Genomic DNA, 22,601 nt, shown 5'->3' on the forward strand with positions numbered 1-22,601 from the left:
ACAGCTTGGATTTCTACCCTCCAAAACTAGCAGGAAGGCATCTATCCACCCTGCTTTATTTATTTATTTATTTATTTACAGCATTTATATTCCACCCTTCTCACCCCGAAGGGGACTCAGGGCAGATCACATTACACATATAGGCAAACATTCAATGCCTTTTAACATAGAACAAAGACAAACAAACATAGGCTCCGAGCGGGCCTCGAACTCATGACCTCCTGGTCAGAGTGATTCATTGCAGTTAATTGCAGCTGGCTTGCTCTCCCGCCTGCGCCACAGCCCGGGCCTGCTTTATGCAGACAATACAGTTCTACTCTCCAGAACTCAAGCTGGACTGAAAAGAGCCCTGAGAGCATTGACGAAATACTAACTTACCAATTTTCAATGAATAGCAAGAAAAACTTCAGCAAACTACATAGAGATTTTTGCAACTCATTCGCAAATTAGCTCAAAATTTGCACCTTTTCTTTTGCCCTGAATGATTCTACACTGAAACATTATTTTTTTCCTATGCGGACAAAAGTGTTTCTTGCACAGAAAAGCCTGTTTTCTATGCAAAACCATCATGTGTGGATTTTCTTTAATTGCAACCATTTTGACAAAAGTCTTATCAATCCAGGATTCTTTCCATCGGGGTTTCTGTACACAGAACACGTTCTGATCATTTTATATATATATATATATATATATATATATATATATATATATATATATATATATTTCCATTCTTTCCAATCTTAGCTATCGGCCATGCTAGTTTGGCATTACAGATCCAACCCAATAAAAGAAAAACTTTCACTGTTATTGTTCAAGAAAGTAACTCTGTACTTCCTTTCAGGAAGGCATTCTGCTAAGAGGACTTTGGCTGATCAAAAAAGGACTATTGTTTAAAGGAAGTTCTTCAAAAACATTCCCTTTTTTCACTCACATCCAGAGTTCTGCACTTACGAGGCGCAACAGCAATTTGTTACTGAAAACAGGTGATCTTTGGCACAAATGTCTGGCCCAATTCAGTCTGTTTCAGAATTCATTTCATATCCTGAAAAGAAACAGAACTTCAAGGACTTCATACCTTGGAGGCACATGCTGTTCCATAACACTATGTAACAAAATTTGAAAAATGTTCCTGTTCCTGATTTGAAAAGGTTATTTTCTGTTTCATTGTGCAGTCCTTACTTTAAAATTAGTTGTTCTTCTCCAGAAACTTCGTTTTTGTGGCACGAACTATATTGAATTGGTTGAGTCTCGATGATGAGATATTCATTGAAAAACTAGATCAGTTAACACTTCCCAAACAGAGGGTGCCTCCAAGCAACAACAGCCAGGCTATCTTTATGCAGATATCGTCGCTGATTGATTTTGCAGCTGCAAGGCTACTCAATGCTAATCAAGCTTGCTAATTGAAACATTCACACTTGCTTCAAAGAGACAAGGATTCTTACTTACTCTGGACATTACTCCACAGGTAGGTAGATATATATATATATATACACACACACACACACACACACACACACATACACACACACACACACACACACACACACTCTCCACTTGCTTCCCTGCCAACAGGAGCTCTGAAGATGCTGTTAGCAACAGATGCCGGCGAAACGTCAACAGAAAATGCTGCTGGAACATGACCATTCAGCCTGGAAAACTCACAGCAACCCAGTGATTCTGGCCATGAAAGCCATCAACAACACAAATGCTTTACAATTTCCCACAAAACCCAACCAAAACAAGCAACATTCCAGCTTTCAAAGCAGGAGCGTCAAGGTGACTTTGTCTCCCAAAATGCAAGGAAATAATCCCTTCCCTTCTAGACAATTAGGATTCTTGGCAGGATTTTAAGACGGCTCCAGCTGGCGGTTCAGAAAGTTCACACCGTTGGGGTCTCAGAGAAGCTTTGTAAACAAAGGAAATTACAGCTAGAAATGCTGTGGACACTTAAAGGAGCCCAAATTAAGAGTAAACACAGAAAATACCCCAAATAATTTGCTAAAATCAGAGTACTTTGAACAAGGAAGTATCTGAACCCGATTCTTACATTATTTACTAATGAAAAGCACCATTGGGGTTTGTGCCAATATATGCGGTTATATGACTGCAAGCCAACTCCAAACGTATGGCTATCCTTCCGATCACAAGGTTTTCTTGGCAGGATGGATTCAGAAGATGTTGGCCAGTTCCTTTCCCCATTAGGGTGAGAGAATGGCCAAAGGTCAACCAGTGCGTTTCCAGGCAAGGATCCAAAAACGAGAAAAAGCCTATTCTAATAGTCAAGTTGCTACTTCATACTGTCAACCAGAGGCATAACATTTCTGAAAATTGTGAAGGACTGCTGACCAAAAGTTCAAATCTGGGTAGGGGGGTGAACTCCCATTGGTCAGCTCCAGCTTCTCATATGCAGGGACATAAGAGAAGTCTCCCACAGGATGGTAAAACATACAGGCAATGTCCTTGCAGAGGGCCAATTCTCCCACACCAGAAGCGACTTGCAGTTTCTCAACTCGCGCCTGACACGGAAAAAAATCAGTGCAAAGATGGCTAAGTTTCCAGCACCGATGTCAAGACTGTGACAAGGACAATGTGGATGAGGAGACCTGGAAGGCTGCAGGAAAGTGAATGGGTTCAGCCTGGTAGCCAAAGGGTTGTTTACTAGGAGACTTTCCACCCCAGTCATATCCTACGGTTCCACTTTCAGAGGAAGAAGAAACGGTGCATGCAGAACGGGAATCCCGCACCACTGTAAACCACAGAGGTTTATTTCTAAGCAGGTTCTCTGCCAGCCATTTGTTTCCATTTCCAACTCTAGAAATAGTTTGCACATTGAAAAAAAAATCCTAGGTACACACTGCTAAGAAATGCATCATGCAGAAATAGGAACTGGCTGACCACTTTCTGTATTACAAGCCCACCAAGTAGAGGAAGAAACTAAATAAGAAACAAGAAAACAGAATGGTTCTCTGTTATTATGCCTTATGATGAAATGGCAACATTTCAACATGGCAACATGGGCCCGGGCTGTGGCGCAGGCGGGAGAGCAAGTCAGCTGCAATTAATTGCAATGAATCACTCTGACCAGGAGGTCATGAGTTCGAGGCCCGCTCGGAGCCTATGTTTGTTTGTCTTTGTTCTATGTTAAAAAGGCATTGAATGTTTGCCTATATGTGTAATGTGATCCGCCCTGAGTCCCCTTCGGGGTGAGAAGGGTGGAATATAAATGCTGTAAATAAATAATAAATAATAAATAACATGAAGACAAAGGACGTTTCAGACCTGGGTCCTGAACACTTGGCCGTCTGGTTCGATACTTGCTATTCCTTGTGCTGAAAATATTGTCAGAGTAATGCGCACAGCGTAGCAGCAGATGAATGACGTCAGTGGAGCGCAGAATGAAGGAACATCAGAGACGATGTAAAAAGTATGTACAAAGTTTTACTGGACAAGACAAACAGACTTGCAGACAATAGACATAAGACTTTCGCTCTAGACAAACAGCACAGATCTTCTCAGCAAGCAGAACAGAACTCATCTGATGCAATCAGCTATATACAAACACACTTGTAGTCTGGACACTCCTATCTTGCTCCAGACACATATCCAAGGTCAATACAGCTTCTTACCAAATTAACTCTCCACACACTATAGCATTTCCTGGATGATGCAATACATGCTAGACACAAATTTCATTTAAACACTACCAATACACAAATCCCACATTAACAAATATTGTATTATTAGTCTCGCAGAGACTGGGAGCAATTGCATTTTAAACAGCAATTGGGATTTTGTTGTGACCACTGTAAGGTATCTGCTATTTATTTTGGGAGTTTCACAAGCATCATGTCTTTGGATTATGGTAGATTTGTACAGATTGAATGATGAACCATGTACATGTATTTATGTACATGGTTCACAGCATCCCCACCGCACGGTCAACAGCTGCTGACTTTGCACACCATGTCTGTATGTACCTATGTCTTTGTTGCATAGCATCCCAACTTCATAGCCATTGTGTGCTGAATTTGGACACAATGACAATCTCTCAGTTCCAACAGCTTAGTCTCTTATGAGAGGTCATTTAACTAACTAGAAGCAGATTAACGGTGCATCTTCTCACGAAAGCCTTCCCCTCTTTCTTTCTCCCAGTCATCCAACCTATAGACAAACTGAATGGAGTGTTCACCCTCTCCTTATTTACTACTGTATATCTTCCACTCTAAGACACACTTTTTCCCTTTACAAACACCTCTCAAAATGGGGTGCATCTTAGAATCACAGGTGTATCTTGTATATTTTTGTTGAAATTAGGATGCGTCTTGCAATCGAAGAACTACAGCACTGTCTTTAAGTGGCTGAGAAGGAAAAAAAAGGGCCTGATGCTGTTAAGGAATTGTGGGAGTTGGAGTCCAACACACTGGAGGGCCAAAGTTTGCCCATGCCTGCTCTAAAGTGATTTTGAGATAAAAGGGGATTGTTGGGAGATGAATCAACCCTGTGAAGCAGGCAAAGTTGAGAGGCAGTAACTCCAAGTTTGACCTAGTAGGCTTCCTATTATTGTTGTTGTTATTCTAATTTCAAAGGCTGGATGAGCATCTGTTGGGGTGCTTTGACTGTGATTTTCCTGCCTGGCAGAATAAAGGGGGTTGGACTGGGTAGCCCCTGAGATCTTCCAGTAAAATACTGTTGGTTAAAATTCCCTAAAAATCAGTGGATGTGCACATTTTTCTGAAACTTGGGGGCAATTATGCCCCGGTTATGTTGTATCATTGAAAAGAGAGGAGCCCCCGGTGGCGTAGTGGGTTAAAGCCTTGCGACTTGAAGGTTGGGCTGCTGATCTGCAAGCTGCCAGGTTCGAATCCCACCCAGGGAGAGCGCGGATGAGCTCCCCCTATCAGCTCCAGCTCCATGCCGGAACATGAGAGAAGCCTCCCACAAGGATGGTAAAACATCAAAACATCCGGGCATCCCCTGGGCAACGTCCTAGCAGACAGCCAATTCTCTCACTCCAGAAGCGACTTGCAGTTTCTCAAGTTGCTCCTGACACGAAAAAAAAATTGAAAAGAGAAATTCAAAGAGATCTCCCTTGCGTTTTTTAAAAAATGTTATTGATATAAGCTTTTAAAAATTCCCAAAAATCATTGAATGAAACTTTGGGGGAAGGTGGGAATAGGAGTGGTAAATGTGTTCTACTATTGCAGCGAGGGGAGAAATGAGACTCAGAAGCTCCCTCTCCTTGTGCAATTACTTACCGAAAAGTAACAAACATTTTGTTATATCATTATAGTTATGATATAGACCACTAACGATGTTTTAGAAACACTTCAGAAACGATTCACTAATTTAGTAATTATTGAAACTTTTTTTCATTGATCGCACAGGCCAGTGTTTATGCTTCCTTTGCCCTGAATAGTGAGCCTATCGCCAAACCCAACACCCCTTGTTCAGATTTGTCTATGCATTCGTGCTCCATCCCATGGCAACACGAGTTGTGTCGATTATTAGGCAAGCCACATATACTCTTGTTTTCACCTTCCAATCCAATTCTAGTCTGCGAGTTCTCATATACAGATTCCGCGACCAGAACACACGACCCACCAAGGACATTGTCTTCAGCAAAATGCCAATAACAGGAGGAGAAACGGCCAGCTTCTCCTTCAGTTACCCTCTGGGTACTTCCTTTGCGCTAAAGAGCTTAAAGCAATCTAGAGCTTATTGAGCGGCAACGAACCCTTACCTGAACTGAGGCCCAACAAATCAGAAACAACAGAATGGGATGCAGGGAATTAACAGCAGAGATGAGTATTTCCTAGGTTCAAATTTAGCCATAACTTCCCAAACTCAAAACTGTGAAATCGGAAAACAGATTTCCTGGAAGTCCCCCAGGGTTGCACTCCTTTCTCTCACAACTCCCTGTTGTAACTTGGGGACCTTGGCCTGTATATATGTAAAATAGCAATATAATAATACTAACAATAATTTTATAATAGGTTAGGTAAAGGTTTTCCCCTGACGTTAAGTCCAGTCGTGACTGACTCTGGGGGTTGGTGCTCATCTCCATTTCTAAGCCAAAGAGCCGGCATTGTCCGTAGACACCTCCAAGGTCATGTGGCCATTGGCATGACTGCATGGAGCGCCGTTACCTTGCGTCCTGAACCAGGCTGGCTTCCCTTCCCTCAGCTGTCAAGTGCTGCGCTCAGCTTTCCGCGGATCTTCCTGGATCACTCTTTTGTTTTTCAGATGCTCTAAGGCAGGGGTCCTCAAACTTTTAAAGCAGAGGGCCAGTCCACAATCCTTCAGACTGTTGAGGGGCCGAATGATCATTTGAAGAAGAAAAAATGAACAAATTCCTATGCACACTGCATATGTCTTATTTGTAGTGCAAAAACAACAACAACAACGAAAGAAAAATACAGTATTTAAAAATAAAAACAATTTTAACCAACTCAAACCGATCAGGATTTCAATAGGAAGTGTGGGCCTGCTTCTGGCCAACAAGATAGTCAAGTTAATTAGGATTATTGTGGTTGTGTGCCTTCAAGTCATTTCAGATTTTGGGCGAGCCTAAGTCAAAATTAATTAATTAATTAATTAATTACTACATTTATATCCTGTCCTTGTCACCCCGAAGGGGACTCAGAGCGGCTTACGATTTATATCTATATACAATATATTATATTATTAGCATAGAACAATATTAGCATTATATATTACTATATTGAATTATACCACTATATTGTAATATTATTAGTAATATTACATGTAATATATAATATATAATTAATATTATTATATGGTATTATTATTAGTATTACATTGTAATATTTCTATCAATATTATATGTATATACAATATTATATTATTAAAACTGATATAAAAATATAAAACTGGGGGCAGGGGCCAGGTAAATGACCTTGGAGGGCCGCATCTGGCCCCCGGGCCTTAGTTTGGGGACCCCTGCTCTAAGGTTTTGCAAGAAGCACACCTTTCCTGTCCCAAAAAACTTTCCTTGCAAGCATTTGCAAAACAAAAGAGCGATCAGTGGAAAGCTGAGCACAGCACTTGACAGCTGAGGGAAGGGAAGCCAGCCTGGTTCAGGACACAAGCCAGGCGGGAATGTTGCGGAGGGGAGGACTTTTCAAACACTTTTATCGCTATGATAACTGCCTAGATTTCAATGGGGACTATGGTGAGAACTAGTATTTGAGTCTGGCTATCAACTGAATATGGTAAATGTTTTCTCCTATACTTTGTTTATTTTTAATTCCAAAACGTAATGAACTTTCTGGATAACCCTCGTATATATATATATATATATATAAAAGTAATGAAATTTCGCCCTAGGACAAAACAACAAAACTACACATCCCAGAAACACTAAACTTGGCAGCACAACCCCTCATCTATGCCACTACGTTCATATAACAAAAACAAAACAAAAATAAAGTCCTAATTAGAAGGAGAGGAATAATTGTTTTTATCCAATTGCTGCCAGTTAGAAGGCTAAGCTCCGCCCACTTGGTCTCCCAGCAACCCATTCAGCCCAGGGGACAGGCAGAGTTAGGCCTCACTTAGGCCTCTTCCACACTGCCTATAAAATACAGATTATCTGATTTTAACTGGATTATATGGCAGTGTAGACTCAAGGCCCTTCCACACAGCTATATAACCCATTTGTAATGGACTTAATGTAAGGTAAAACCTTTACCCTTTACCTTAACTACCACCAATTCCTCAATACTTTATTTCCCATACCAACATACTTCGCCACAGCAATGCATGGCTGGGCACAGCTAGTAATATATAAGATTCCTCTCACTTCCTGTTGTAACTTGGGGACTTTGCACTGCTTTCCAGGTGGCTACGTAGCCCGCTTTCAAATGTTTCTCCTGGAAGGAAAGCAGCGGTTTGCCTGCGGACTGCTGTACGTACCTCATAAGACCAGACGCACTGGACCCCTGCGAAGCGCCGCACGCACCTCCCGATCTCCACGTCCTCGTGGGTGGTGTACATCTCGCGAAGGCACTCCCCGATGTGGGGGGCCGTGCGCCGCAGCACCTCGCGGCTCATGATCACGCCGGGGCCCCCCATGCAGAAGTCCTCTCCTGGCTCCAGGGCCAGCTTCCCCATCTCCTCCGTGGTGCCCAGCCCCGTCTGGCCCAGGAAGAGGGGCTCGCTGCTGTTCAGGCTGCGGAGGAAGTTCTCCAGCTTGTCTCCTTTGACGTAAACATCATCGTCCGCCCGCATGAACCACTCGTACTTGTCCAGGTAGTGGTCGTACATGTACTTGAGCATCATGAACGACTTCTTCTGAGGCGGGTAGGAGTCATCGACACCAGGCAGGGGCACGATGGGGATGGGAAGGGAGGTGTCCGAACCCTCGCTGGAAAAGAACTGGACCTTGCCAGGAATGGTGTTGGCCCACGTCCTGCAAAGCAAAGACCAAACACAATTAGGAAAGCCCTCCAATTACCGTATATACTTAAGTATAAGCCGACTCGAATATAAGCCGAGGCACATAATTTTACTACAAAAAACTGGGATAACTTATTGACTTGAGTATAAGCCGAGGGTGGGAAATGCAGCAGCTATGGGTAAATTTCAAAATAAAAATAGATACCAATAAAATTTCATTAATCAAGGCATCAGTAGTTTACCGTATATACTCAAGTTATAAGCCGACCCGAATATAAGCCAAGGCATCTAATTTTACCACAAAAAACTGGGATAACTTATTGACTCGAGTATAAGCCGAGGGTGGGAAATGCAGCAGCTACGGGTAAATTTCAAAATAAAAATAGATACCAATAAAATGTCATTAATCAAGGCATCAGTAGGTTACCGTATATACTCGAGTATAAGCCGACCCGAATATAAGCCAAGGCACCTAATTTTACCACAAAAAAACTGGGATAACTTATTGACTCGAGTATAAGCCAAGGGTGGGAAATGCAGCAGCTACGGGTAAATTTCAAAATAAAAATAGATACCTATAAAATTTCATTAATCGAGGCATCAGTAGGTTAAATGTTTTTGAATATTTACCGTATTTCAAAGAAAAACAATAAACTAGCTCTATAAGTAGAAAAGTAGGGGCAACAAAAACTATGGTATCAACAATAACATAACAACAACAATAAAACTTCATTTGGATACCACCCTATCTCCCCACGGGGACTCAGGCCGGCTTCCAACATAGTAACAGGCAAACATTCAATGCTTATATAAACAATGCAGAGCTAGATATAGATCTATAATTATAGATACTAATTTCGCATATGCATTTCCCCCTGAAACATTTGCAAATCCCCCCCTCTATGTATGTGTGTGTGCATTTCCCTCCTGTAATATAGGTAAGTAAGAATATATTCATATCTATCCAGACATCTCTCTTTATATAGATATTTGCAGAGACTTGCAAACATATGAGGGGAAATTCATATATAAAATTAATGTATATAGATAGATACACATATAAAAGTACACAGAGATGGCAAAAGCTTGCAAGGGGTTAATGCCTATATATCTGTAGGAGAGTTTAACAAATATTTCAGGGGGAAATGCTTTCATAAGATTAATGAATATATATTTTTCTTCTTCCTGAGTTGCAAGAGTGTTTCTCTTTTCAAAACAATCCCTTGATTAAGAGCGGGAGGCTTTAGAAAAGTAAACACACTGATAAGGGAGGAGAAGAGAGAAATAGATCACATATTGCAAGCAATAGCCTGCAGGCTCCTTGCTGGCCTTGGCCTTGGCCCGATTATAAGCCGAGGGAGGCTTTTTCAGCTCATAAATAAGGGCTGAAAAACTCGGCTTATCTTCGAATATATACAGTATATATTATGATTGACCATAACTCAGTTCTTGTGGTTTACACAATGAATAATGGTAGACTTATGTATAGTATCAATATCAATATAACAAACCACGTATAATCCAATGTCCAATTTCAACAAATATAATTATTGGTACATAAAGTAGTCTTATTAAAGTCTTGATAATATTCTCAAGGTTTGTAACACTCTTCTTCAAAATCAGTCATTCAAAGTAAATCAAAGTTCCATGTCAATGGTAACAAAGAAGGATAACTCCCTGGTTAAAGGCGTATATTGGTGGATTCCAGAGTTTATACAGTTATATGGATCCTGGAGATAATGTGGTCAATCAAGTATCTTCGAGTATATACGGTACTGATTAATGAAGACTACTCCAGATTTTTTTTAAAGATCTGCAACTGACTCATAAGAAAAAGGGTCCTTAGCACGTGAATGCTAAATTTACCCAAGACATGCTGATGATGTGGGAATTCAGACACTTTAGGTGTGAAGGACACATTTAATGGGACTTTCAAAAGAATTTGAAAGGGCTGGGGAGAAAGAATTCCCCCTCTGCTGCAGTCACCATACCCATTAAGCCTTGTTTCTCCAAAAGCTCATTTATTTTAACTTTGAGCCTGTTGTCAATTTAAATGACACCAAATCAGAAGTTATAGTTTACTGCCAGCCCCTTAAAACCCTTCGGTACCACCTCCTGGATACCTCCAGAGGCACCTGACGCATTGGCCCTCAACTTTCTCAGGTTTCGCTTTTGTGAGTTTGATTATCTCTATATCGTTCAAATCCCGGGAGCGGAATAAGCAGCCGCTATTAGCCCCAGCTCCTGCCAACCTAGCAGTTCGAAAACATGCAAATGTGAGTAGATCAATAGGTACCGCTCCGGCGGGAAGGTAACGGTGCTCCATGCAGTCATGCCGGCCACATGACCTTGGAGGTGTCTACGGACAACGCCGGCTCTTCGTCTTAGAAATGGAGATGAGCACCAACCCCCAGAGTCGGTCACGGCTGGACTTAACGTCAGGGGAAAACCTTTACCTTTTATATCGTTCAGAGCCAATGTAGGGCCAATTTCCACCACCAGAGTTGAACATTAGTGTCTCCATGGAGGTCCTAGAGATTCCTCAAGACAGGTTTTCGAAGATAATCTTTACAAAAGAGCAGCCAGGCTACCAAAAAGGACAGCCAGTCACCCAAATATCTTCTATATTTCAGTCCAAACCAGTGTGACTCAAACTTTGATGGTGCTTTTCCTGCATGGCAGAAGGGGGCTGGACTAGATGGCCCATGTGGTCTCTTCCAGCTCTAGTATTCTATGATTCTGCTGGTGCATGGCAAGTCTCCAAGCAAGAATGACTTTATTTTAGGCAAAAAGATATGAACATGGTCCTGGTCCTTGGAATATTATGAAAAAACCCACTTTGGAAGACCGGAATGTGGTACAGTAGAGTCTCACTTATCCAACATAAACGGGCCGGCAGAATGTTGGATAAGCGAATATGTTGGATAGTAAGGAGAGATTAAGAAAAAGCCTATTAAACATCAAAATAGGTTATGATTTTACAAATTAAGCACCAAAACATGTTATACAACAAATTTGAAAGAAAAAGTAGTTCAATACACATTAATGCTATGTAGTAATTACTGTATTTGCGAATTTAGCACCAAAATATCACAATGCATTGAAAACATTGACTACAAAAATGCGTTGGATAATCCAGAACGTTGGATAAGTGAGACTCTACTGTATCATCAGTCAATTTAGGAAACATTTGCTCTCCTTCCCATATATTGACACACTTTGTGTGCTTCTCTTCCCTCTCTTTCAATGTCATTGACTTTTAAAACCAGGCAGACAAGGCAACTATTTACAGCAAGCATCTAGCAAACAAGAGGGAAAAAATATTTCATTCATTCTTAGGAAATTACTTCCAGGAACTGGACTCCTTCCCTTTTCTCCTCCCCAAATCCAGCAAAAAAAACCAAACCAAAGCAAAATGCCCACAAAAATGCCAGAAAGAGAGAAACATCCTAGTCTATATACAGTAGAGTCCTCCTCATCTGTGTCCTTATCTGTGTGCCAGTGAGGTAACAGCGGAATTCTCGCGGGATCAAAAGGGGCGGAGAGTGGCGGTAATAAACCGGAAAAGGAACTTCATATCTTGCCCTGAGAAGGGAAAACCTCAGCTGCCCAGGAAGCGCGATTGGTCCGCCACTTTCTAAATCCCGCTGAGGAAGAAAGAGGAGAAGATAAAGCCCAATCAAGAAGATAGGAAGACGAAGGACAGCAGGAGGCGCTTGCAGATGCTATCTGGAAACCTGGCGGCAAGCAGACTGTGCTAACAGCGACTTAAAGGACCCAAGTTAGCCCTTTCTTTTCCCCCCCTCTTTTTTTTTTTTTTTTTTCTTTTTCTTTCTTCCAGCCTCTTCTGGCTTGTCCTCACTATCTCTCTGTTACATTTCTATTTTCTTTTTACATCCCTTACTTCCTTTTTTTTTTCTTTTTTTTTTCTCTTTCTTTTTTCTTCCTTTAAATATCCAAAGGACGAACTGTTCATCTAAAATAACGCAACCCTCACCATGGCGGTTCCCAAGACCAAATTCGACAAGGACATAAAAGACAACAGAGGATTGGTGAGAAGACCGTCTCAAACAGAGGAGGTCAATCTCAAAGATATCCTTCGAGAGATTCAGAAATTAGCAGAAAGACAAGAAGAACACCAACAACAATCACAGATGAAACTGGACCAACAAAATTTACAACAAAGAGAACTCTATCAGGAAATGATGGACATGAAAAAAGAAATTAAAGAAGATATTGGACAGCTGAAAAAAGAAATGATTAAATCCCTTAAGGATATTAATGATTTGAAATTGGAAAATCAAAAGCTAACCAAGACTCAAACGCAACTACAAAATAAATTAGAAAGACTAGAAGCCAAAAATGAAAAAATGGAGAAACTACAGGAAAAAACGGAACAACATGAAAAAGAGTTTCAATTAAGATTCCGTAACATTCAAGAGGAAACCAATGAAGACATTAGACAAATCATTATCAAACTACTAGCCAAGTTGCTATCCCAATCCGAAGAATTCATCGAATACGAGCTAGACAAGGTCTACAGAATACAAACGAACTTTTCAAGAAGAAACAAGGCCACGAGGGACGTGATTGTGCATTTTGTGAGGAAAAAAATACGCGATGAAGTATTGTTGAGAAACAATCGTAACCCATTGAACTACAAAGAAAGAAGGATTATAGTATTAAAAGAATTCCCTCAACTAACCTTAACTAGAAGGAAAAAATATTTCTTCCTAACGGAGGAATTGAAAAGGCAAAAGATTAGATTCAGATGGGAAAGAAACGAAGGCATCATGGTAACACTGGAAGGAGAAAGATATTGGCTTACATCTGAAGACAAAGCAAAAGACTTTTATAGAAAACATATACAAGGCAAAGTAAAACACTCCCCAGATACAACTCCTCCATCAACAAAAAGGAAAAAACCAAAAAGAGCAAGGCATCTCTCTCCATTGGCTCTTAACTCCAGGACAACCAAAACTAGGCCTGCCTCGGATATGTCGGATGTGGGAGGAGAAGACGAGGAAGAAGAAAAAAACGCAACAGAGGAAGAAATAATAACGGAAGAAGAAGTAACTACCAACAGAGAAAGGAATAAGAAGAAAGAAGCAGACGATGAACACGGACAGGAATGTATGTAAATTGGAACGTCAACTGAAATTTTACTCTAACAATATTAATGGAATTAATTTACCAAATAAAAGGAGAATTTTGTTCAATCAATTAATTAAAGGAAAGTATGATTTTGTGGCCTTACAAGAGACACACATTGCGTATAAACATGAGGCCTTGTTAATTAACAGAAAGATTGGAAAAGAATTCTGTTCCTCAGACCAAAAAAAAAAAGGGGGTGTAGTACTTTATGTTAACGAAAATATCCCAGCTACGTTAGAGTTTAAGGATAGTGAGGGAAGATATGTAGCAGTGCTAATACATCTAGACATGCAGAGAATACTCATCTGTAATATCTACGCTCCCAACGGCCCTCAACGTCACTTTGTTAGTGAATTAAGAAAACAGTTAACCAATTCGGACTTTGACCAATTGATTATATTAGGGGATTTCAATAGTATAATGGATATAAACTTAGATACAAGTAAAAAGATAAAAAATAAGAAACAGGCAAACTCGAGACTTATGCCACAAAATTTCAAAAAATTAAAAGAGGAATTATACCTCCAAGACATCTGGCGAATTCACAATTTGGAAAGCAAGGACTATACCTTTTATTCCCACAGCCACAGGTCGTGGTCAAGAATTGACATGGTATGGCTGTCTAACTCTCTTTGCACTAAAGTAGACTATATTAACATCTTACCCAGAGATAAGTCAGACCACTGTCCAATAGAAATGCAGATAAATCAAAAAAGGACAATGAAAAAATGGAGACTGGATGACAATCTTCTTAAAAAAGAAGAAGATATAGATAATTGCAAAAAACTTACACAAGAATTTTTTAAATTCAATTGGATCCCTGAAACAAGTGACCATATTGTATGGGACACATTTAAGGCTGTCCTAAGAGGTCACTTTATTCAGCAAAAAGCGATAAGAAATAAACTGAAAAATCAAAAAATGAACGAACTTAGCAAGGAAATAACCCTAATTGAAAAAAAGCTAAAAGAGAGACCCCACGAAGAAGAACTAGCCAAACTCCTAATGGGACTGAAAAATAACAAAAGAAATTTGGAAATGGAGCAAACAGCAAAGCAACTTAAGTTCATCAAGCAGTATAGCTTTGAAAATGCAAATAAGCCAGGTGCTTGGCTAGCTCGAAAAATAAATAAAAAAGCGCAAAAACAACAGATAATCAAAATCAATAAAGAAGGAAAGACCTTGACAAGAGATGAAGATATAATATCACAATTTCAAGACTTTTATAAGGTACTCTATCAAAAAAATGACATAGACCCAAACGAAATCTCACTATATCTGAGCAATCAAGGACTGCAAAAAATAACAGAAAGCCAAAGGGAACTACTAAACAAAGATATAACAGACGAAGAAATTAAAAAAGCTTTAAAAATGATGAGATCCAACTCAGCCCCTGGCCCAGATGGATTTACAACAATTCTTTATAAAACTCTGGCCGAAGAGATCACGCCATTTCTAAAACAAATAATGAATTCAGTATTAAAGGAAAAAATAATCCCAGAATCTTGGAAACAAGCGGACATAATAGTAATACCAAAGAACAACACAAACAACTCGGACGTAAAGAATTTCAGGCCGATCTCACTATTGAACACGGATTACAAAATTTTTACCACAATTCTAGCAAATAGATTTAAAACATTCTTGAATAATTGGATAGGAAATGATCAAAAAGGTTTTTTACCAAACAGGCACATGAAGGATAATGTCAGATGTGTACTTGATATCATTGAATATTACGAAACATATCACCAAAAGGAAATCGCCCTAATAGCTATTGATGCTGAAAAAGCATTTGACAATTTAAATTGGGTTTTTTTTAAATTACTCATAAAAGAATTGGACATGGGTTATTACTTTGCAAATGCTATTGAGGCGATCTACACCAAACAGGAAGCAAAACTATTAATTAACGGCCATCACTCAAAACTAATTCCAATTGAAAAAGGAACAAGACAGGGATATCCCCTTTCTCCCCTGATTTTCATTTTTGCCTTAGAAATTTTGATCAGGAACATTCGGAAGGACGAGCATTTAAAAGGCACCAAAATAAGAAACCAAGAATACAAAATCCGTGCTTTCGCCGACGACATTATATGTTTCATTGAGGAACCATGTTCGCAGCTATCAAAATGGATCAATAAAATTGAAAGTTTTGGCCAGCTAGCAGGTTTTTTCATAAATAAGGATAAAACTAAAATTTTGACCAAAAACATAACAAAAGAAAGACAGAACAAATTAGAAGAATCAACGGGGTTTAAGATAGTAACAAAAATGAAATATCTTGGAATCTGGATTACCGCAAAAAATGCACAGCTACTAAAAAACAATTATCAAGACAAATGGAAGGAAATTAAAAAAGACTTATTGAATTGGCAAAATGTAAACATCTCCTTGCTAGGTCGAGTGGCGGTTATCAAAATGAATGTGCTCCCAAAAATATTATATTTATTCCAGAATCTACCCATTATAAGGACCCAAAAACCATTCGCGGAATGGAACAAAGACATTTCTAAATTTGTGTGGAAAGGCAAAAGACCAAGAATCAGTTATACTGTTATGACTGATTTAACAAAAAGAGGCGGTTTCGGTCTACCAAATTTAAAACTTTATTATGAGGCATGTGCTTTACAATGGGTGAAAGAATGGACATCTCTAGAAGATAACAATATACTGACATTAGAAGGATTCGATTTGCGCCGTGGATGGCACGCGTACGTGGGATATGATAAAAGAAAGGTCGAAAAGACTTTCGGCAATCATTTCGTGAGAGCAGCACTAATAAAAGTATGGGAGAAATATAAGAAACACTTTCATAATAAAACCCCATTATGGATCTCTCCATTAGAATCCACTCAAAGACACATTACACAATGGACAACCTGGCCGTGTTATAAACACTTACTGATGAAAAAAAACGGAACTTACGAGCTAAAACCACAGGAAACACTGAAGGAAAAATTCAAAGGTATGTCATGGTTTCAATATGCTATTATCAAAGAGCAATATGTTAAGGATTCTCAAATTGGTTTTAATGATTCCAATACGATTTGGGATAAAATTATGCAATTAAAAAAGAAGACAATCTCCAGGATATACGACACACTACTAGACTGGTCAACAGAGACAGTCACAATTAAAAACTGCATGGTGAATTGGGCCAGAAACATAGGACACCCAATCATGTTAGATGACTGGGAACTAATATGGAACAAAAAGCTGAAGTATACATATGCAGCCGAATTGAAAGAGAATTGGCTAAAGGTCTTTCACCGCTGGTATATGACCCCTAAAAAACTTGGACAGATGTATAAATTCTACAACAATGCTTGCTGGAAATGCAAGATCCATGAAGGCTCTTTCTATCATATCTGGTGGTCCTGTGGAAAGGCTAAGAAATATTGGAAGATAATACACGAAGAGACACAAACCATATTAAATAGGAAATTCCCCATCAAACCAGAATACTACCTACTTGGAATAACAGACTCAGACACACAATTTGATAAAAATGATATTTTATTCATGTACAGTTCAACAGCAGCTAGAATAGCATTTGCTAAAAAATGGAAATTGGCAGAAACCCCAACGAAAGAACATTGGCTACAGAAACTGGTAGACATACAAGAAATGGACAAATTAACATTTTTATTGAAAGAATCTAGAGGAAAATGTATCAAGGAAACAAACTGGGAAAAATTTAGAAATTACTTATCAAAGTAAGAACAAAAAGAATGACTATTAGAACCTTACTACACTTACTGATATGGAAGTAATTGGAAGACTATCTCTATACCCTCCCTCCATTACCCAACCCTTTACCCCCCCTCCCCTTCCTTCACTTTCCCAACTTCCTCACACCCTTCCCCACCCTTACCTCACCTATTCCCTTTTCCTTCCCCGATCTTTTTAACCTATGTAATCGAGAAATCCTTAATAAAAATTATTAATATATATATATATATATATATATATATATATATATATATATATATATATATATATACATATATACAGTAGAGTCTCACTTATCCAAGCCTCTGGATTATCCAAGCCATTTTTGTAGTCAATGTTTTCAATATATCGTGATATTTTGGTGCTAAATTCGTAAATACAGTAATTACAACATAATATTACTGAATATTGAACTACTTTTTCTGTCAAATTTGTTGTATAGCATGATGTTTTGGTGCTTAATTTGTAAAATCATAACCTAATTTGATGTTTAATACGCTTCTCCTTAATCCCTCATTATCCAAGATATTCGCTTATCCAAGCTTCTGCCGGCCCGTTTAGCTTGGATAAGTGAGACTCTACTGTATTTGTAGAAATGCTCTGAGTCACTGCCTGCATATTATAATTTATTATGCTTTATTTTATTTAATAAAAGAACATTCCTAGAATTAAAAAAAGTGATACAACAGACCATAGGATAATTCTGCCTGAAATGCAGGCACTTATATTCTACCATCTAAGGAAATACATTAAAAATATTCTTAATGTACTAGGTAAAGGTAAAGGTTTTCCCCTGACGTTAAGTCCAGTCATGTCTGACTCTGGGGGTTGGTGCTCATCTCCATTTCTAAGCTGAAGAGCCGGCGTTGTCCATAGACACCTCCGAGGTTATGTGGCCAGCATGACTGCATGGAGCGCCGTTACCTTCCCGCCGGAGCGGTACCTATTGATCTACTCACATTGGCATGTTTTCGAACTGCTAGGTTGGCAGCAGCTGGAGCTAACAGCAGGTGCTCACTCTGCTCCCGGGGTTTGAACCTGGGACCTTTCGGTCTCCAGCTCAGTACTTTAACGCCCTTTGCCACCGGGGCTCCTTATTAATGTACTAAAAAGCAAAAATATACTATTCTAGGAGTAAGAACATGATTTATTACTAGCCTTAATGAAATATAGACTTATCCTAAATGCACGTTATATTATTCTTCTATATCTCTCTGTTAACCAAATGAGGACGTACTGCTTGGAAATCCTGACTATTAGTATTACTATTATTATTATTTTATTTTCCAACTGTCATACTGGAACAACAATGATTGTTTAGTTTAACTATAACAGTTTTTGGCAGTTCTTTGTTAGAACATTACCAATGTCAGCTGCTTCTAACCTAGCGATTTTATTCGAAGTGTTTATTGCCAGTACTAATGCTTTTTGCTTTTGGGTGTGTTTCTTTGCCAAGTACTTTTGCATTTTTATATCGCCATTTGTTTAGATTTTTTTTCTTTTTTATATAAATATGGACTTTAAAAAAAAGAGAGAGAGAGAGAGAAACCAACATTCACTCTGGGTCAATTTTGAAAGAAGAAGCCAAAATGCAAGGAAGAAATGCTCAGAAATGAACACCTGGTGTTGTTTTTAATCTGTTCCTTCAAGCAGCTTTCACTGCGAAGGATGATGCAGCCCTGCCATGGTACAAGAAGCTCGTCCCCCGCCCAGACGGATTCATCTGGCAAAGTGGCCAGATTAGGTTCTCCCCAGTCATGCCAGTTAATGACTTCCCCTGACAAAAGCCAATTAATTATCAGGCCGGCTTCCCTGCACCATGAAAGATGAACTGCAAGGAGCAACAGTAGAAGATACAGTTGGGCTGGGAGGCAGTTCCAAGGCACAAACACAACCGTCAACAAAGGCAGCCTTTTAATAGAATCGTCATCTTATTTTCAAAAATGCAATCCAAATTCCGCATATTAGAAAAAAATGAGGGAAAAACACAAACAATCAAATAAGATAACATAATCAAATGCAAAAATAACCCCATGGTTTCCCACCCCCAGCATTACTTCTCCAGCACTTGTGATAACTAAAATGAATAAACCCTATCTCCCATTTTTTATATATGCAGGCTGTACCTGAGTTACACAAATCTGATTTACAAGCGACTTCTAGCTAGGAACAATGGGGATGAGACAAAAGGAAATAAAAGGAATATTATATTATATATTACTATCATTATTATATTATACTAGCTTTGCCCGGCCATGCATTGCTGTGGCTTATGGGAATCCTTTGTTGGCCAGGTGGAATAGCAGGGAATAGCCTTGCAGTCTCGAAGCCTGGCCGTTTTCTGGAGTAGCTGGAGCTTTTTGTTGTATGAACGTAGAGGCATGGGTGAGGGGTTGTGCTGCCAAGTTTAGCGTTTCTGGGATGTGTAGTTTTGTTGTTTTCTCCTAGGCCGAAATTTCATTACCCTTTTATATATAGACTAGCTGTGCCCGGCCACGCGTTGCTGTGGCGAAGTCTGGTGGTATGGGAAATAAAGTATAGAGGAATTGTTGGTAGTGAAGGTAAAGGGTAAAGGTTTTCTGCTGACATTAAGTCCAGTCATGTCTGACTCTGGGGGTTGGTGCTCATCTCCATTTCTAAGCTGAAGAGCTGGCGTTGTCCATAGACTCCTCCAAGGTCATGTGACATGACTGCATGGAGCACTGTAACCTCCCCGCCGGAGCAGTATCTATTCATCTACTCTCATTTGTGAAGCCTAACTCTGCCTGTCCCCTGGGCTGAGTGGGTTGCTGGGAGACCAAGTGGGCGGAGCTTAGCCTTCTAACTGGCAGCAATTGGATAAAAACAATTATTCCCCTCCCTCTAATTAGGACTTAATTTTTCTTTTCTTTTTGTTGTATGAATGTAGAGGCATGGATGAGGGGTTGTGCTGCCAAGTTTAGTGTTTCTGGGATGTGTAGTTTTGTTGTTTTGTCCTAGGCCGAAATTTCATTACCCTTTTATATATATAGATGATTGTTTTACTATTACAGTAGAGTCTCACTTATCCAACATAAACAGGCCGGCAGAATGTTGGATAAGCGAATATGTTGGATAATAAGGAGGCATTAAGGAAAAGCCTATTAAACATCAAATTAGGTTATGATTTTACAAATTAAGCACCAAAACATCATGTTATACAACAAATTTGACAGAAAATTAGTTCAATACGCAGTAATGCTATGTACTAATTACTGTATTTACGAATTTAGCACCAAAATATCACGATGTATTGAAAACATTGACTACAAAAATGTGTTGGATAATCCAGAACGTTGGATAAGCGAGTGTTGGATAAGTGAGACTCTACTGTACTACTATTATTATATTATTATTTTACTTCATTATATTATATAATATTGTTTTATGCCATCCCTGAGTTACAAATATCAGGCTTACAAACAGGAAGCTTATATTTGTATTTATCTATGTATGTATGGCTTGAGTTCTACATTAAAAAATGTCCCTGCTCCAACTCACAATCTCAACCTAAGAACAAACCTACAGAATCTCTTTCGTTCCTAAATTGGGGGTTGCCTGTAAATAGAAAAAATTAAAAACACAACTGACTTCTTCCTTCCTCAAACAAATGCAAATATCAAGTTATTATATTATACTCTTTTTCCCACTTAACTTTCATTTCTGCTTTTGCCAAATACAGGAAAATATATTTAATAGTCCCATGAGTAACATTAATATAAACAACTCAACAATTTTGAGTACATTTCAGAAACAAAGGCTGTTGTTTTACAAGTGTTTTCCTTCCAGAGACCTGCTGATCCCTGTGGGGCAGTGGACACTGTGGTTTTATATGCTTTGTGGATTTAATCTGAAATGTTTTTAATACTAATGATGTTTAATGCTGTTTTAATATTTGTTTATTGGAGCCCCAGATGGCACAGCAGGTTAAACCTTTATGCCTGCAGGACTGAAGGTTTGGTTGCTTTTTAAAAACTTCCAAGGAAGTAGCTTCCATCTTCCACCAAGGAAAGAAGAAGAACAGTTCAGAAAGCAAGACATTCCAGACAGAAAGTGCAAAATAATAAGAGTGTGATATAGATAGATAGATATTCGGGGAGATAGGACAATATAGAAATAAAGTTTTATATATTATATATATTATATATGGTATATATTTGGGCCCCCGGGGGCACAGCGTGTTAAAGTGCTGAGCTGCTGAACTTGCAGACCGAAAGGTTGCAGGTTCGAATCCGGGGAGCGGAGTGAACACCCACTGTTAGCCCCAGCTTCTGCTAACCTAGCAATTTGAAAACATGCAAATGTGAGTAGATCAATAGACACTGCTCCAGCGAGAAGGTAACAGCGCTCCATGCAGTCATGCCGGTTACATGACCTTGGAGGTGTCTATGGACAACGCCAGCTCTTGGGTTTAGAAATGGAGATGAGCACCAACCCCCAGAGTTGGACTACTGGACTTAATGTCAGGGGAAAACCTTTACCTTTACTGTATTATATATAGTAGATCTGAACTAGCTGTCTGGGGGACCACAATATGAAGCCCAGCTCAACCACAGAAATCTGGAAGATGACTCAGGGCAAGTCGCACTCTCTCAGGCTCAAAAGGAATAACAACAACAACTTTATTTTTGTATCTCGCCTCCATCTCCCCAAAATCTCTCTTTATTATCCAACATATTCGCTTATCCAACATTCTGCCAGCCCGTTTATGTTGGATAAATGAGACTCTACTGTACATGGCATACAAGAGAAGGGCAATTGCAAACTGCCAAGAAATCCCATGGCAGGTTTGATTTAGGGTTACCATAATAAGGAAACAACAACAATTGCACAAACAAGACTAATGGAGGAGAGGAATGAGCTGCAGCAGTAAAACACAAACTTCCTCTAAGTCATACGGACTTCAGTTGCACATCTGTGGAGAAGGAAAGGGGAGAAAGAACTTGAAACTATGCCAAACGGGGCTCTGCCTTATAGGTCTCTTCCTCATACGGTTACCATGAATCAAACAGTGTTTGTATGTCACCACAAGCCATGATGGGGGTTTTCTGATATTGCGCCACTTCCTGCTGAAACTAAGCCACGGCTTTTGGATGAGCCAAAACCCCACCCCAAATTCACAAGCGTTGCTTGGTTGAGAACATGGTTTGTTGTGATGTCCAGATCCGCAACTATGGTTTAGCCCAGGGGTCCCCAAATTAAGGCCCTTGGGCTGGATGCGGCCCTCCAAGGTCATTGACCTGGCCCCTGTCCTAAACTTTACTTAGGTTTGA

The 22,601-nt window shown here is 39.5% G+C and overlaps 1 protein-coding gene across 1 annotated transcript in view; it reads right to left on the reverse strand.

The window, feature by feature from the left end:
- The window catches only part of chsy1 (chondroitin sulfate synthase 1), an 82,822-nt gene that overhangs the window by 52,601 nt on the left and 7,620 nt on the right, over positions 1-22,601 (reverse strand). The window contains exon 2 of the mRNA XM_003225909.4: positions 7,939-8,434. Coding sequence (XP_003225957.2) covers positions 7,939-8,434 — 496 coding nt within the window. The remainder of the gene's footprint in view (positions 1-7,938; positions 8,435-22,601) is intronic.

This window comes from Anolis carolinensis, unplaced genomic scaffold, assembly GCF_035594765.1.
Source record: "Anolis carolinensis isolate JA03-04 unplaced genomic scaffold, rAnoCar3.1.pri scaffold_11, whole genome shotgun sequence".
In the NCBI taxonomy this organism is placed as follows: domain Eukaryota; kingdom Metazoa; phylum Chordata; class Lepidosauria; order Squamata; family Dactyloidae; genus Anolis; species Anolis carolinensis.